Source organism: Branchiostoma lanceolatum, chromosome 12 (genome assembly GCF_035083965.1).
Source record: "Branchiostoma lanceolatum isolate klBraLanc5 chromosome 12, klBraLanc5.hap2, whole genome shotgun sequence".
Classification (NCBI taxonomy): domain Eukaryota; kingdom Metazoa; phylum Chordata; class Leptocardii; order Amphioxiformes; family Branchiostomatidae; genus Branchiostoma; species Branchiostoma lanceolatum.
The window spans coordinates 9303363-9320868 of record NC_089733.1 but is presented as its reverse complement, the minus strand read 5'-3'; the positions used below and the strand labels follow the sequence as shown (position 1 = coordinate 9320868).

The 17506-nt window shown below is 42.0% G+C and overlaps 1 protein-coding gene across 1 annotated transcript in view; it reads left to right on the top strand.

Moving 5' to 3' along the window:
* LOC136445722 (uncharacterized) overlaps positions 1 to 17506 on the top strand; it is a 41894-nt gene that overhangs the window by 20067 nt on the left and 4321 nt on the right. The window contains exons 27-44 of the mRNA XM_066443857.1: positions 146 to 225; positions 3015 to 3326; positions 6166 to 6327; positions 7440 to 7533; positions 8895 to 9038; positions 9611 to 9808; positions 10026 to 10123; positions 10428 to 10597; positions 10843 to 11066; positions 11164 to 11308; positions 11707 to 11808; positions 12089 to 12220; positions 12389 to 12564; positions 12948 to 13070; positions 15250 to 15491; positions 16196 to 16357; positions 16608 to 16701; positions 16906 to 17046. Of these exons, the coding sequence (XP_066299954.1) occupies positions 146 to 225; positions 3015 to 3326; positions 6166 to 6327; positions 7440 to 7533; positions 8895 to 9038; positions 9611 to 9808; positions 10026 to 10123; positions 10428 to 10597; positions 10843 to 11066; positions 11164 to 11308; positions 11707 to 11808; positions 12089 to 12220; positions 12389 to 12564; positions 12948 to 13070; positions 15250 to 15491; positions 16196 to 16357; positions 16608 to 16701; positions 16906 to 17046 (2799 nt within the window). The remainder of the gene's footprint in view (positions 1 to 145; positions 226 to 3014; positions 3327 to 6165; positions 6328 to 7439; positions 7534 to 8894; positions 9039 to 9610; positions 9809 to 10025; positions 10124 to 10427; positions 10598 to 10842; positions 11067 to 11163; positions 11309 to 11706; positions 11809 to 12088; positions 12221 to 12388; positions 12565 to 12947; positions 13071 to 15249; positions 15492 to 16195; positions 16358 to 16607; positions 16702 to 16905; positions 17047 to 17506) is intronic.

Genomic DNA, 17506 nt, shown 5'->3' with positions numbered 1-17506 from the left:
TTCAAAATCGAAACGAACATACGCACGTTTTAATTAAGCGCTGTGATAACATAATTCACTTCGTATAGCATACACTTTTTGTGACAATTTCTCCAGAAATTAAAACAAAACTGGTACCAGTATAAACGATATCTTTAATCTACAGCCTCGTCACAGAGTGTCACCGTCTCCATGGCGACCACCTTCATCTCAACTGTCGTCTGCATTCTGCTCGCAACGCTGAATTAGGGACAAAATCAGTCTTGCCACATACACAAATAAATGCTAGCATCTTCAGTTATCGTTTGTTTTAGGAGAGATATATAAATTAACCTCTACTTCCGTTCCAAACAAACTAGTTTCGAGAAATCTGATTTTCAGATTCATTCTTGTGGTGACTCATGATCACTTGTTCTATAAACGATTTCTCACACTTTAGTTAAATTGGTTAATTTTAGACGTAAAAATGGTGTAAACTATTCTTGGCAGTTGTTCATTGCTCTACATAGTATTGATAATGTAATTTGCATGTTGATATTTCAGAATAATTTATCAATGCTGGTTTTTATTGTACGCATGCGCTATAGGGTCATGAAGCGTTGACCTTTGTAGGTAATGAGTCCCGACATATGAGAATGACATAATATTTTGTTTAATTTCATTATTTTATTTTGTTTATCGGTGTTTATTGTCGTCTTCATTATCAACCCAAAGACAAATACATAGACAGGCAGACGTTAAGATCTACCACTATATATCTATATTCATTCTGGTTTCATTTCATTTATCAACGTTGTAATATCTACTTCTTTCTCGTATGCGGTACATCTTCAGCGAAGTCTAGTTAAGTTAGACAGATATCAGTATAACATTTAATTGGTGACTGGGCATTTCTATTTTAGGTAGTATATTCATCTACCCGGTAAGATATAAGCTGTATTATCTCCATAACGAATAAATCCTAAAGAAAATCACCACAATGTATTGTTTTTACTACAGCTATATCACAGTTGAAAAGCCACCAGCTGCTACAATTGCAACACGATATATGATATTTTAAGCTGGTAAAAAAAAAACGCGTATACAGTAAATAGACTAGTCGATTGTCAGATTATTGCCAAGGAAACAAAATACCAGTCTAGCTTATAATGGGAATACCGTACTTGTTTGTTGTTTTAGTTCCACCTGACCAACATACTGTCATAGTAAGCCTGCACAGCTCTGCCGTTTTAATCCCAAATCGATCACAAATGAATCCCAGCCCTTATCTTCTCCACCGATGAGTTGAAGACGAACAGTTCAAGTGCTAAAACCTGCCATCTTCTCTGAATTACTTATAATTTTTTATCTATTCGTGGCGGACAGAAAGTGGGCCTTTTTGTAAATGTTGTGTTCCGTCTATCTTCGTCTGTCGTAGGAAATTGAACATCTGAGGGCGAAAAAAGATTTGTCACCCAAGGCCGTTTTCATTATCAAAGTTGCAAGTAGATAGCAATCTGTCAACCGGATCCCTAAACCGGATGTGCTACTCATTCCATATTGCATGGGTAGCCTTAATTGTGCCAGTTCTATGGACAGCATGGTTGATGTACATGTAGTATGGAGCTGTTCATAAGGGCCATCCCGTTCCACGGACACCCTTAGATGTCCCTGTCCTCGCCCAGTTCAGATGAAGCCGCTAATGTCAACCTATCCCAGGGTCTTCCGTGATGAATATCTCAAGGCTGGGTTGGTCAACAAACTAACAAAACAAACAATACAAGAGAACAGGTCGACACCAGACCGCTGGCGAAAACTTATTTTCATGTGGTAGCTGCCGTTGTAGTCTAGCACCTTTGTACTGAAGGTTTGAGGCCTTGAGGGTATCAATATGGACTTCGCTGAATGCCAACCTACGCACTTATACCCCTATTTCACTAGGACCGTGCTCTCACCGCGCGCTCTATGTGACCTACCTAAAATTCAACAGAGCGCTCAACGAATTTCATAGATAAAAACGAATATTTTGCGCTTTGCGCGTCTTGCTGTCTTCTCAGCCATACTTTTACATTGTGATATTCCAATTATGAAATCAAGGATTAGACAAATCCGATTTAGGTCGTTGCGAGAGCGCAGTGCGATCGCCGTCTGGTGGAATGGGGGCCCTAACGAATGATGATCATAGGTCACGTGGCATTCTAGCTATTGAGAATAGCAATCTATACACTTGATTGTTTATCACGTTATGGCGTGAATCCATACTATATACGTCGGTATGCATTGCACGAGATCTTGAAAATGTTGGTATTGTGTTATGCACAGTGTTGTCTTCACCTGCTAATATCAGGAATCGTACACGCGCTAGCAATACACAGTATACACAGTAGATGCCTACAAAGCCTTCTTTTGTATTCAAAAGCGTTAGCAGCACACCGTAATTCGAGACACTTTAAAAAGTCTAGACTGACGGAATCCTGCACCGGTAGGAAACAGCTATATCCTTGATAAACAAAAACTTGACTGACAGATATACATGTACCAAACATGAAAGACCGACACAGAGTACGGGTTTCCCATCGAAATCACGCAAGCTTGGGCGAACTCCTTCCTCAACCAGATTAATGTCCATTACGTGCAAACTGACAGATCACGTACCGATGGGCTTTGATTATTTAGTGTGTATTATGCTGAAAATAGACCACTGACATGCCGGGCACCATGGCCTGATGCTTTGTCCAAGCGATGTCTGAAGTTCAAAAGAACTGTTTATTTGTATAATTACTGTTCACACACGAAGTATATAATTACAAGGCTATGAGGTAGTCCAGGTGTGTTATGCCTTGTGTTCTGACGTGTGAAGGCTTCTTAGGTTTCGTCTCCTTTACATACAGCACCTGTCACTTCAAGTAAGTGTGGAGTGACAAGTCACATCCCTCTTCACTGCTGATAGGACAGCTATCCCCACAAATAAACTTAGATTAATCAATTCGTAGTGTGCCAATAATCCATACAGGCGTTGCTCAAATAGCAAATCGACAGACACCGATACATTTCAGCCCACCCCCACCCCGCCCCCCGTCGGAAACAATCAATGGTATGTTCCATGCAACCTAGCTAGACAAACCGGTCCGCCAAGTGCAAGAACAGTTGGTAATTCAGACGATATGGAAGGGAGAGTGGGAGTTTTCTGTCTACTGTTAGTGGCGCTGTCAGCTCAGAATGTCGCTCCCCAGGGCATCACAGACGAGCAACAGGCATGGGACTTCATTTGGGACTACAACGCCAAAGCTGAGAAGGTTTATTACCACACTATGACGTGCATGTGGAACTACGAAGTGAACCTCACGGAAGAGAATAGCCAGAAGCTGGTAAGACTGCGATGTGTCCACCCACAGTTTACTGTTTGATTTGTTGCCTGTTTCATTCCACAGGGATCCAGAGTGTTTGGCATCGGCTTAGAGGCGATTCTTGGAATAGCATAAGCTAGCCTCACATTTCCGAGATCCAACAACGTCGGGTCAAAGTTCGTAAAGAAAGAACCTAGCCTTGAGGGTCCTCCCTCAAACCCTTCTATTTAGTTAAACTAATCATCAAAACACAGTTGCGCATCAGAGGAAAACGTTTGAAAAATAATTCTGCCGCGTTTCTATCAACATGGAAAATTGAGGTACAGACTAATGTGCTGTATGCGGGCTTTGGTGTGTGTTTGTTTGTGTGTGTTTTAATGAGTCCGACACACATGAGCTGCTTCACAGACGAATCAACGAAGCGGTGAACCATGAGAGTGAAGGTAATCAAATAACCCCTGCCAAACAGACAAGTCGTCACTATGTCGGTAACCTGTTCGATGTTTGTCAAAGAGCGTGTGAGTGAGGTTAGAATAATGACATTGAAAAGTCCCAGTATAACGTTACCTACCTACGCTTAGCATGTGTTGACTTGGCTGATCAGGTTGACCTCCAGCTATACACCCCGACCAATCGATCACTTTGAAACTCAAATTCGAATCAGCTATGAACCGACCAATCGCTTTCTAAGTTGCATTAACGACTAAATCTGACAAAACAAACTCGCCAGTGAGATGCTGGAAGGTGTCAACTTTCAAAAGATGTTTTCAGATTGACAATTTTGGCACTTTGAAAGTGATAAAAAGTATCCGCGATTTAACGTTTAAAAAATAGTTTCTAACTACTACGGTTTCGCACAATTAAGGCTCTCATTCAACGTGAGACAGTTAACGTTGATTGTGGACCCGACAGTGTACCTTACCAATAAGCTTATAAGATTTGTCTTAGAGTTTCTAACTGTGAACCGCAGAAGATGACCATAAAATGCACTAATGCACTACCGCATGCCAACGGTTGCATTTATATATACTTCATTGTATATTGTCATTGTCAGAGTCAACAAGACTGGATATTGTGTACATAGTCTGACGTCACCCCAAACTGACACCTGTCGGCTAAAAGGGGTCTCCCTTTCACCGGAATACCCCGGAATATACCGGAATACCTATTTAGGAGGGAAAATTCTACTGGAATACACTATTCTTTGATGAGTAAACATCACAGGTTGTTGTAGCGACTCTAACACCAAACTGGGAAAACTCAACAAGATGGACAGGGCACACAGGGCTAAGCCGTAAATAGTTATGAGAAATTCAGATAATGTTTGAATGACGCTTATCGGATAACTAACCATTCTCTACTTCCCGGACACAACAGTGTCAACTGTGATCCGCTGGCCTTGACCTAAGATCACTCAAGGAGGTTTTATCTAGTCTCTTGAGGGTTGAGAGATTTTATCTAGATAAAACCTCTTTGGATCACCTAAGTGGCTTCAAACAAGTGATTGATAGCTTTACAAACGGCAAGTGTCGTTCTTCGTTTCGCCAAACGCGTTGCAGATGTGCCCTCAGGACCTTGTATGTGTGTAATGACAGGACAAGGCCCTTGCCTCCGCCCTGCGCGACACTAACTCACAGTGTCAACAGAAATCTTCCGCATGCACTTCTATCATGTTACTGTCTAGTGACTTTTGTTGTTTGTCCGTGATGATATTCTTGCAGTAATGAGTTTAGTTACTTCCGATGTCGATAAATGCCAGATCTTTGTTGGTGGACGTCTGCCACAATAGAAATGCGTTAAATACTAGTAGACGAAAGGTAACTTATAGGTAGTGCTTTAGGGTTATTTTTTCACTTCATCATTTGTCTCAGGCAATTAAGCAGTGTGTGTATGTGTGTGTGTGTGTGTGTGTGTGTGTGTGTGTGTGTGTGTGTGTGTGTGTGTGTGTGTGTGTGTGTGTGTGTGTGTGTTTGTGTGCGTACGTGTGTGCGTGTATGTGTTTCCGGACTACTTTTTGTCAGCATAACTCAAGAACCTCTTGATGGATTACAATAATGTTTGGTGTGTGGGCAAGTGTTGGGAAGCCGAAAGTCAAGGTCGATTTAGGGCCCCCTGGTATGTGATCTTGGTACTGCAGCAGAACTTCAATTTTTTGTATCTTTTGACCTGGACGTGCTATGGTCTTGATTTTGATAGCTTGTGATGTAATGAAAAAGTGATGTAGGGTTGGGCTCCCTAGCAGCTTACACTGCAGGGGCGTTATTGCAAACATATTCTAAGGAGAATAACTGAATGAGATGTACATATTGATAATGAAGTGCAAATTATGTTAATTGGGACTTAATTTGCACAATTAATAATGACTATCTATATTTGCAGTGTTTCCCATTATGAGACTCAAATGCATGTAACATTATGTAGTTTATGGCAATTGGAACATTAACAGGTACCAATTATGCAAATGATTTCCTAATCTACATGATTAATGCGAAAGTGCCATAATTCATCTAAGTGGTAAATGATAGGACTGTCAATATTGCGACATGTGTAAGTTTAGTTAAAGGTGTTCATGACCAAGCATAGATTATGTAAATGTGGAAGTCATTTGCATAAACAGAATAGCTCATGGAGATATGAGGTCTCCTAACTCTTGTTACCAAAGAAAAGCTAAGACATAATTCCAGCTGACGGCGTAGCAATTTTGTGTCAACTGAAATGTGTTGAAAGAAACACATGAATATGAATTATAACACGAATTATAATATAGTCAGCTCATACCGCCATGGTAAGGCTGTTATAGGCCAGAGTGATGGTCATATCGCACAAGTGATTCCCTTTTTTCTGTCAAAACTATTTTCAGGTTGAAGCCAGAACTGCAGGAGCCCAGTTCGCAAAAGACGTGGCTCAAAATGCTTCCAGGTTCGATTGGCAGAACTTCAACAATGCAACACTCAAGAGACTCTTCTTTAGTATCAGCAGCCTTGGAACCGCAGCTCAGAGGGACCAGGCGAAGCTGAAGGAGGTCAGTATTGCTTGCGAACTTATTACAGTATTACAGTTATATGCAAATCCGGCAGATGTCGTTCGTGTCAACCTGTCAGTCGCCATCTTGTTATTTGACAACATTGAAAAATGTCTGATAGTTGCCTTCGTCAAGATGGTTATGTTTTCGGGTGCGTCTGTGTGTGTGTGTGTGTGTGTGTGTGTGTGTGTGTGTGTGTGTGTGTGTGTGTGTATATATATGTGTGCGCGTGTGTGTTTGTGTGTGTGTGTGTGTGTGTGTGTGTGTGTGTGTGTGTGTGTGTGTGTGTGTGTGTGTGTGTGTGCATGTTTGTGAACAGCATAACTTAAAGAGTTGTAGATGGACCTTTATGATATTTGACATGTTGGCAGAGGTTGGCAAAGGGAAGGACTCCGATTAGATCCCCCCCCCCCCCCAGCTACTTTCGACGATACTGCAGCGGAAGTTCCGGTTTCGATATCTCGTGTTGTGGACCCACTGCGGTTGTGATTTTTTCAGTAATAGCTAGCTCTTGGGGTAGACAGGAAGTGGTAATGTTTTGGCCCCCTATACAGCTAGCGGCTTTCTTTGGAATTGGTCTGGGTCATTTGCAGTGGAAATTAACGTACCCTGGTAGGGGATTATCGTTTTTTGATATTCTTTTACCTCTTTTACCTTAGGTGATGAGTAACATTACATGACAGTAAATCATATTATGCAAATCAGGACCTAATCTACATAATCAGCGAGGAAAAATTTGGCTGTATTCCTTGCTACGACTTTTAAACATATGACATACGTCACTGAAAAGGGGGGTGCTATTAGGAGTTATTGATTATGCGAATTAATGAGAAATTGATGTTATTCAATAGTTGTGAATGACCGAAATTTCATACGTTCAAAGTGTGCAGAGTAGGTCCAACTATACATTGATTACGCAAATCAAGGTCTTACTTGCATGTGAAAGTGAAAAAAAATACCACTTCGACCCCCTTGTCAATGTGGTATAGCGCCTACAACCATGGTGGAAGATGTTGGACGGCGGGGTAGGAGGTTCTAGTTTGATTTTTGTCTCATCCAAAATGTATCCCTTTACACATAACCCTATGAAACAATCAAAATATGTTTTGCAGCTCAACAACATACTCGCTGAGATGGCCAACATCTATTCCACTGGGAAGGTATGCGAGTACGACAACCCGTCAAACTGTCTGGAACTAAATCCAGGTAGGGTGTGAAAAGAAGTGCTAGTGAGAGATTGGAGAAGTAAGAGAGTGGTAGAGGTAGTAGGGAAGAACGAAGACTGAAAACATGAATAACAAGAGTCTTAGGACCCAAAATCTCCATGAAACTTTTTTTGTATTAAACCAGTTCCCCCCATTCTATATCGCTCAATGGTATGACCCCCGGCCACCTGCAGCTGTCAGGGGCTCAGGTTCCACAGTGACCCACTTTCGCTATCAACAGCTGTTAGAAGTGCCACAATGGCCAACACTGCAGATATAGATTTTCCCATTACTTAGGCAAATTAAGTCCAATTTGCATAATTTGCACTTCATTGTATACATCCCTCTCTAAGCTACCTGCCAAGTAAATAACATGAAAATCTGTCGCTCCTTTCTTCAGTTATTCTCCTTTGAAAATATTTACAAACACGCCATTGCAGTTCCAGTGACACATACCAGGGGGCCCAAAATCGACCTTGACCTTTCTCCTCCCAGCACCTACCCACATACCAAATATCATTTCAATCCATCCACACGTTCTTCAGTTATGCTGATTTTAAGCTTCCGGTGACACATACATACAAACACGGTGACACAAACTTACACACACGCGCACACACACACAAACACAATAACTTCGCATGATTTGAACTTTAGTGTGTACATCTCCATCCAACCTACCAACGTACCAAATAACATGAAAATCTGTTGTTCCTCTCTTCAGTTAAACCCCTTTAGAACATTTTTACAAATAGGCCATTGCAGTTCCAGGGACACAAACCAGGGGGCCCAAAATCGACCTTGACCATTCTCCTCCCAGCGCATACCCACATACCAAATATCACTACAATCCATCTACACGTTCTACAGTTATGCTGACTTTATGTTCGGTCTCATCTGCATAGTTTGCACTTAAGTGTGTACAACTTGGTCTAACCTACCTGTGTACCAAAGAACATGACGATCTGTCCATCCACTCTTCAGTTCTTCTACATTTAAGATTTTATCAAATACGCCATTGCAGTTCCAGTCACACATGCTAGGAGGCCCAAAATCGACCTTGACCTTCCTCCACCTAACACCCACCCACATACCAAAAATCATTTCAATCCATGTACAGGTTTTACAGTTATGGTGACTTTAAGCGACCGGTGACACAAACATACACACAAACACCAAACGCAAGCAAAACAGTACTCCATGAAAAAGCCTTTTTTCATGGAGATAATTATAACTCACTGGGGAAAAGTGCGATACAGGGGGAAATGCGTCTTAAAAGTTGATTCTGGATGCAAAAACAAAACTGACAAGAACGCTCTTCAATGTTCAACGCTTTACTCATCAAAACTTTTCTATACATAGATTTGTACGACTGTCTGGCTACTAATCGTGACTACGACCGGCTGCGGTTCTGCTGGGAAGGCTGGCGGGACGCGGTGGGCAGGAAGCTGAAGGACAAATACCCACGCTTCGTGGAACTCAGTAACGATGCTGTCAGTCAGGACCGTAAGACGTTAATGAACGTACAACTTAACACATGTGGCAGTAGAGCAATAAGCTGCACATCTTCCAATAAGAGTTTAATGAATACTGAGTCCAAGTCAGGCTCTTAGACTGGCAGCTAAATGATGTCAGTGCCTGTGACTGTTCTGCCTTCGACCTGTTTCAAATCTAGTAGCGTTCTGTAGTCCCAACACGCCCTCAGATAGTGTACATTGTGTTCGGATGATTGTAATAGTCTAAAAATCCCCTCTCACTGGACCCGCGACACGCTGGCGGCGTCACTGTGGTCGATCGAATTGAAAAAGCACTCAACGAATTTCCTCGACAAAAAACGAATCTTTTTAAGCTTTGTGTGTTTTATTGTCTTTTTGGTCATTCTTGGACGTTTTGAATGATATTCCCATTATAAAGTCAAGGGTAACACAAAATCAGTTTGGGACGTAGCGAAGCCGCCAGCGTGCCGCGGGTCCAGTGAGAGGGGGCTTAAAGCTTTGCGTAACGCCATTGCACATGCTATTTATGGTCTACACTAGTTTTGCCCTGTATGTCACATGCAACTCTGTGTACCCATCCAGCTCAAAACTGGACAGACACCGGTGCCTACTGGCGATCTTGGTATGAGGTAGATGACTTTCAGGAGCAGCTTGAGAACCTGTACAACCAGCTCAAGCCTCTGTACAACAACCTGCACGCTTACGTCAGGAAGAAGCTGAGGGAACAATACGGACAGGACAAGATCAGTGCCACTGGACCCATCCCTGCACATCTATTGGGTAAATACAATGCAACATCAGTACAAATTCTATCAAGAATTACAAGCTGATTTTATCTAGATTAAATTTTAAAGTATCCACTCCCTAACTTCACTTGTCACCTTGAAACAGTTTGGTCTATTACGTACTTGTTATTTTGTTTGTTTGTTTGTTTGTTTGTTTGTTTGCTTTTGTCCGTGATGACATGTCGACAGCTTAATTCTTTTGTTCATTACAGGTAACATGTGGTCTCAATCCTGGATCTACCTCTACGACCTAGTGGAGCCTTACCCCGGCAAGACCAGCCTTGATGTGACACCAAAGATGAAGGCAGATGTGAGCAGTTCCCTTTCAGTCATTTGAATCAGTAACTCAAAAAACGTCTCTGCCATGCCTTCAAAATTCTGTTTCAATATTAATCCGATCAGTTTACACAACACCAATGCTTTTACTATGGGTTGTATCGATGCACTTCAATTGGGATAAAGAGGTGCTAAAATGAGTTTACAATTCATTAGGGGGCGTGTTTTTGGCATTTGCCACAATACTGCAACAATGCATACCGGCTATCTTTCTTCTTGGACATCTCAGTGCAAACATAAGCCTCTTTTGTTCTAATAGTCATAAATGCCCATATCAGGGATGGACGGTTGATCGGATGTACCGCACATCAGAAGACTTCTTTAAAGACATGGGTCAAATCGAGATGCCGCAGAACTTCTGGGACAACTCCATGTTCGTCAAACCAGCAGACAGAGAAGTGGTCTGTCACGCGTCCGCATGGGACTTCTACAACGCTCATGACGTCAGGTAGGTTACGTATGATGACGTTTGTTTCTGGGTTTATATGTGTACGCGTTAGAACCATAGAATAAGGACATTACTCAAATATATAAGAATTATGTGGCTTGTTTCTTTTCTGTTGCTGCAATGAACACTTTGAATGAACATTATGCAGCACAAACCACTGCTCGTTAGTAAAGTAAATTGCCATACATCTGATTCAGTTGAATCTTAGTTCGGTGGAAATAATAACAAAAATTATGTCTGAACAGGGTGAAGATGTGTACTCTCGTAAAGATGGATGACCTGATCACCGTCCACCACGAGATGGGTCACATCGAGTACTACCTACAGTACAAGCACCAGCCCGTTGAGTTCCGGGGTGGAGCAAACCCGGGTTTCCATGAAGCGGTGGGAGATCTGCTGGCTCTGTCCGTGTCCACTCCAACTCACCTACAGACCATCGGCCTCTTGGACACGGTAGAAGACGACAACGGTAGGCCTTAGAGCAGCAGTTGGCAAGAAATACTTAAAAAGATCAGAAATAGTTTTGCAAAAGTCACATCCTATTCTGCTTAATCCTCTTTATCCAGAGTCTGACATCAACTTCCTGATGAGCATGGCCCTGGACAAGATCTCCTTCCTGCCATTCGGCTACCTGATGGACCAGTGGAGATGGGGGGTCTTCGACGGATCCATCACCCCGGCAACGTACAACCAGGAGTGGTGGAAACTCAGGTCAGAATCACAGTCACACAAAACTGGGAATATCTAACTCACGTGTAACTTCATGTAGAAGTGGTGAACACAGTCACACAGAGCGGAGACATATCTAACTCATGTGTAACTGGAAGTGGTGGAAACTGGTGGAAACTCTAGTCAGAGTCACACAGTCACACAGAACTGGGACATATCTAACTCACGTGTAACTAGAAGTGATGAACAGTGATGGAAACTCAGTTCAGGATCACACGTACGTACACAGTCACACAGAGCTAAAGATAATTCTACCCTTACCAGCTCTTGACGGGAAATGCTTTTCCCCACTATGGCGATTAACATATAAGACAAACAGGACCTACAGATGTTTCAAAAATATCTCTCTGCTGTACACTGATAGTTGTTTTTCCATGTAGGACTCGTTACCAGGGAATCGTGCCACCTATCCCGAGGAACCCAGCCAAAGATTTTGATCCCGGATGCAAATTCCACATCCCTGACAACACCCCTTACATCAGGTCTGCTTCGCGTTTATTATCTGACTCAGGATGTTTCTCAGTGTCTGCCTACTGTGACACCATTCTGCTCATATGGATATCTGATGATATCTGCACTTGATCTACACTTGATGATGTACTAGTAGTCAACATGTACCAGAATAACACATAGAAGAAATATCTTTTGAATTCTGTTAGATGGTTTGGAGAACCCTCCATACAATACTATCGGGGAGATGAAATTAAGACCAAACTTACATCATAACAACAGGCTAACCTGAGAACGCCATGTTCCATATAGGTACTTCGTGAGCTTTGTCCTTCAGTTCCAGTTCCACAAGGCCCTGTGTGAAACTTCGGGACACACCGGCCCGCTGCACAAGTGTGACATCTCTGCAGGGCCCAACAAGGTGGCCGCTGGGGAGAAATTGGCGTGAGTCATTCCAGTCAAAAATTTTCAAAACTCAACGTTCTCTTTGTGCACTCATTCTTGCTTAGAGCACCTTAAGAAGCATTGGTTACCTTTCATCTACTTTGATTTACATTCTTGTGACACCTTATTATGTAGATGGTAACAGTCCCCCTCTTCCAACAAACACAGCCGAATGCTCAAGATGGGGTCCAGTAAGCCGCCGCCGGACGCCATGGAGGTGATGACCGGTCAAAGGAACATGTCAGCTCAGCCGCTTGTGGACTACTTCCAACCACTCATCGACTGGTTGGAACAACAGAACCAGGGAGAGACACTCGGCTGGGACGAAAGCTGGACTCCTCCTTGTGAGTACAGATCATGATCAAACATCAAAGCTCTTGACCATTGGTACGGGTAAGATGTTCATGCTCTTGAGTTTTGTAATAGGTCTAAGGTGAAAAAATACTGTTTCCTAGATCCTGTCTTTAGAGATGGACATCTTAGAATATAAAAACATAAGTTTTCTAGTAAAACTATGGCCTGATTTCCATAGTCGCTCTTTTTCCCATCTTCGAAATGATGCCTTCTCCTTTCAAAATTGTTAATTTTCTGTGAATTACAGATTTTACCAATAGAATGGCCACGCACCCAACGCATTGTCCGCCTTGGTATCGATGTATTGCAAAGGCCTATCAAAAAACTGTAACCTTGTTAACTTGGTATGAAGAATGTCTGTTCTTCCACGTAGATGACTGTGCGGCGACCGACGGCTTCACCTGTGCCGACGGGTCCAAGTGCATCCGGCCGGGGGACCGCTGTGATGGCGTCAACGACTGCGCTGACAATTCAGATGAACAGAATTGTCCAGTTGGTAAGAAGAAACAAGTTCTTCATTTCTTTAACTAATCAATTAGTTTCATTCACTGGCCTTGGATGATTACTAGTATCTATAGCCAAAAAAAGATATCAATTTAACCTACTTATAACATATACTTATACATTCACATAGTTTTGATCTTGTTTTTTAGGGTTCACGTTGCTTTCCGCATTGTTCGGCATGCAATACATCATTCTTATAAATCAAGACTAAGATAGGCACGTTTTAACTAAGATTGTGTGCGCTGGGATAGCAATAATTCATTTTGTATAGCGTACACTTTTTGTGACAGTTCCTTCAGAATTGAAAACAAATATCAAAGCTGTGCATTCATATTATCATACTGGTACCGGTGATAACGATATCTTTAACCTACAGCCTCGGCACAGAGTGTCACCGTTTCCATGGCGACCACTTTCATCTCAACTTTCGTCTGCATTCTGCTCGCAACGCTGAATTAGAGACATGATCTTTCTTGTCACACACAAAGAAAACTTCTAGTATCTTCAGTTTATTGTTTGTTTTAGGAGAGATATATAAATCAACCTCTACTTCCGTTCCAAACAAACTAGTTTCGAGAATACTGCTTAATTTTTCGATTCGTTGTTGTGGTGACTCAGGATTACTTGTTCGATTTACGATTTCTCACAGACTTAACTTGATTTGGTTAATTTTAGAAGTAAAAATGCTGTACAATATTCTTGGCAGTGCTCTACATAGTGTTGATAATGTTATTTTTATGTTGATGATTTATAAATGCTGGTATTTACCGTAGACATGTTTCATGGGGTCATGAAGCGTTGACCTTTGCAGGTCCAGAGTCCTGACGCATGTACATAAGAATGACATAGAAATTTGCCTCATTGCATTATTTTCCTTTGTTTATTGGTGCTCCTGACCAGTGTTCCACAATAAATCATGAATCGACGTCGACGACGTTAAGATTTGCCATTATACATGCTCATATCGTCTTAATGTATACTTCTTTCTGGTGTACGGTACATCTTTAGAGAAGTCTAGTTAAGATAGACAGATGGCAATAAAACATTGAATTGGTGACTGTACATGTCTATTTCTCGTGAAAGTTGCAGCTTGAGTTGCAAGTAGATAGTGGTTTACTGTACCTACCTATTCCATATTGTATAGGTAGGTTTGTGTCAGTTCTATGGACAGCATGGTTGACTTACATGTATTATCATATAGTGTGGAGATGTTTATAGGATCAGCTCGTTCCCTGGACACCCTATAAAGTCTCTGTCCTCACCAAGTTCACATGTGGAGAAAAACATCTATTGTAGCTGCCAATGTCAAAGTATCTCAGGGTCTTCTTTGATGAACATCTCAAAGCTGGGTTGGTCAACAAACTGACCAAACAAACAATACAACAGAACATGTGTAGAGTGTGTGTTACCTTAAGACCGCTGGCGAAAACTTATTTCATGTGGTAATAGTAGTTGTTGTCTAGCACCTTCGTAATGAAGGTTAAAGGCTTTGCTGAATTCAAACCTACGCGTTTAACGCATGATGATCACGAGTCACGTAGCATTCTAGATGATCTCAGGATTCGTGCACGCTAGAAACACACATTATACACAGTAGATGCCTACAAAGCAAAGCCTTCCTTTGTATTGAACTTGAAGTGCTAGCGGTATACCGTAATTCGAGACACTTAAAACAGTATAGAGACTGATTATATAACATAAGTGATAAAGGAATCCTCCCCGATAGGAAACAGCTATATCCTTGATAAACAAAACTTGACTGACCAAACATGAAAGACCGACACAGAGTACGGGTTTCCCTTCGAAATCACGCAGGCTTGGGCGAACTCCTTCCTCGACGGGATGAATTACGTGCAGAGCTCGAGGGAGCGAAAGCCGCCAGAAAGTTACAAATTGACCTTGAGTGTTGAGGGACAGATCACATCCCGCCTAACAATCAGCCTGCCAAAGGACAGCTACTCTCTCAAACAAACACACTTTGATTAATCAGTCCGTAGTTCGGGTACAGAAAAGGAAAGGGATAACTGTAAATAACTTTCACCAATGATACATACAGGCGTTGCTCAAATAGCATATCGACAGACACAGACAGTGAATCGTCATTTACAGTTCCGATACATTTCAGCCCCTCCCCGTCGGACAAAATCAATGGTATGTTCCTACCTAGCCAGACAAAGTCCGCCAAGTCCAAGAACAGTTGGCAGACGATATGGAAGGGAGAGTGGGAGTTTTCTGTCTACTGTTAGTGGCGCTGTCAGCTCAGAATGTCGCTCCACAGGGCATCACAGACGAGCAACAAGCATGGAACTTCATTTGGGACTACAACGTCAAAGCTGAGAAGGTTTATTACCACAGTAAGACGACCCGGTGGAACTACGAAGTGGACCTCACGGAGGAGAATAGCCAGAAGCAGGTAAAAACTGCGATCAGTGCAGTGCATCCACCCACTGTTTACTGTTTAATTCATTGCCTGTTTTATTCCACAGGGACGAAAGTGTTTGGCATCGGTTGAGAGGTGATTCTTGGAATAGCATGATTTATAAGCAAGCCTCACATTTTGAAAAATCGAAAATCCAACAACGGGGTCAAAGTTCGCAAGGAAAGAACTTAGCCTTGAGTCCTCACTCAAACCCTTCTGTTTTAGATCAAAAAAAGCTAAGCTAAAGTTATGCATCAGAGGAAAACATTTGAAAAATAATTCCGCTGCGCTTTTTTTATTATCATGAAAGATGGATGTATTGTCTTTGGTGTGTGTGTATGTGTGTGTATGTGTGTGTGTGTGTGTGTGCTTTATTTGTTCTTGCTTGTTTGTCTGTTTGTTTGTGACAGTGTATTTATGTGTGTGTGTGTGTGTGTGTGTGCGTGTGTGTGTGTGTGTGTGTGTGTGTGTGTGTGTGTGTGTGTGTGTGTGTGTGTGTGTGTGTTTGCGTTTCCGGATATTTGTGGTCAAAATAAGAAGAAGGTCAATGTCACTTTTGTGGACCACCTGGCGTCTTTCCTTGATACTGCAGCAAAATACCGTTTTTTGTATTTTGCGTTCTTTTGTCATACATATGCCGCTATGATTTTGATTGGGGGTGGCAGATATGTTTTCTTTTCTTTCAAAACTAATTCCAGGTCGAAGCCAAAATAGCAGAAGCCCAGTTCGTAAAAGACGTGGCTCAAAATGCCTCCAGGTTCGATTGGCAGAACTTCAACAATGCAACACTTAAGAGAATCTTCTTTAGTATCAGCAGCCTTGGAACCGCAGCTCAGAGGGACCAGGCGAAGCTGAAGGAGGTCAGTATTGCTTGCGAACTTATTGCAGTATTACAGTTACATGCAAATCCGGCAGGTGTCGTTCGTGTCAACGTGTCAGTCGCCATCTTGTTTTTTGACAGCATTGAAAAATGTCTGATAGTTATCCACCATGTTATTCCGTCATGAAGGCAGCATAACTTAAGGAGTTTTAGATGGATCTTTATGACAATGTTGTGCTTGCGGTAGCTGGTCCTTTCAACCCTATCAAAAGTTAAAATATATTTTTCAGCTCAACGACATACTCTCTGAGATGGCCAACATCTACTCCACTGGGAAGGTATGCGAGTTCAACGACCCGTCAAACTGTCTGGAACTGAACCCAGGTTAAGGAGTGAGAATTAAAGATTGAGAAAGGTGGTAGGAAAGAACGAAGACATACATTGTGATACAAGGGAGAAATGTGTGATACAAGGGAGAAATGTGTAATACAAGGGAGGAATGCGTCTTACCTTTGGAGGCAAAAGAAACTGACATGAAGGCTCAACAAGGTTCAACGCCATAGTCATCAAAACATTTTCTCTGCACAGATTTGTACGACTGTCTGGCTAACAACCGTGACTACGACCGGCTGCGGTTCTGCTGGGAAGGCTGGCGGGACGCGGTGGGCAGGAAGCTGAAGGACAAATACTCACGATTCGTGGAACTCACTGATGCTGTCAGTCAAGATGGTAAGATATTAATGAACGTACAGCTCAACACATGTGGCAGTAGGGCAATAAGCAGCTCATTTACATGATATATGCTTGGTCATGTATACCTTTAACTAACTTACACATGTCGCAACATTGACAGTCCGATCATTTAATTACTACTTAGATGAATTATAGCACTTTTGCATTATTTATGCAAATATGGAATTTATTTGCAGAATTGGTATCTGTTTATGTTCCCCATGCCATAAACTACGTATGTTACATGTATTTGAGTCCTATAATGGAAAACACTGCAAATATAGATTTTCCTCATCAACAATGCAACTTGAGTCCCAATTTGCACGATTTGCACTTCATTATAGACATCTCTGTCTAAGCTACCTGCATACTGAATATCATGAAAATCCGTCGCTCCTTTATTTAGTTAGTCTCCTTGGAAGATTTTGACAAAAACGCCGCTGCAGTTCCAGAGCAA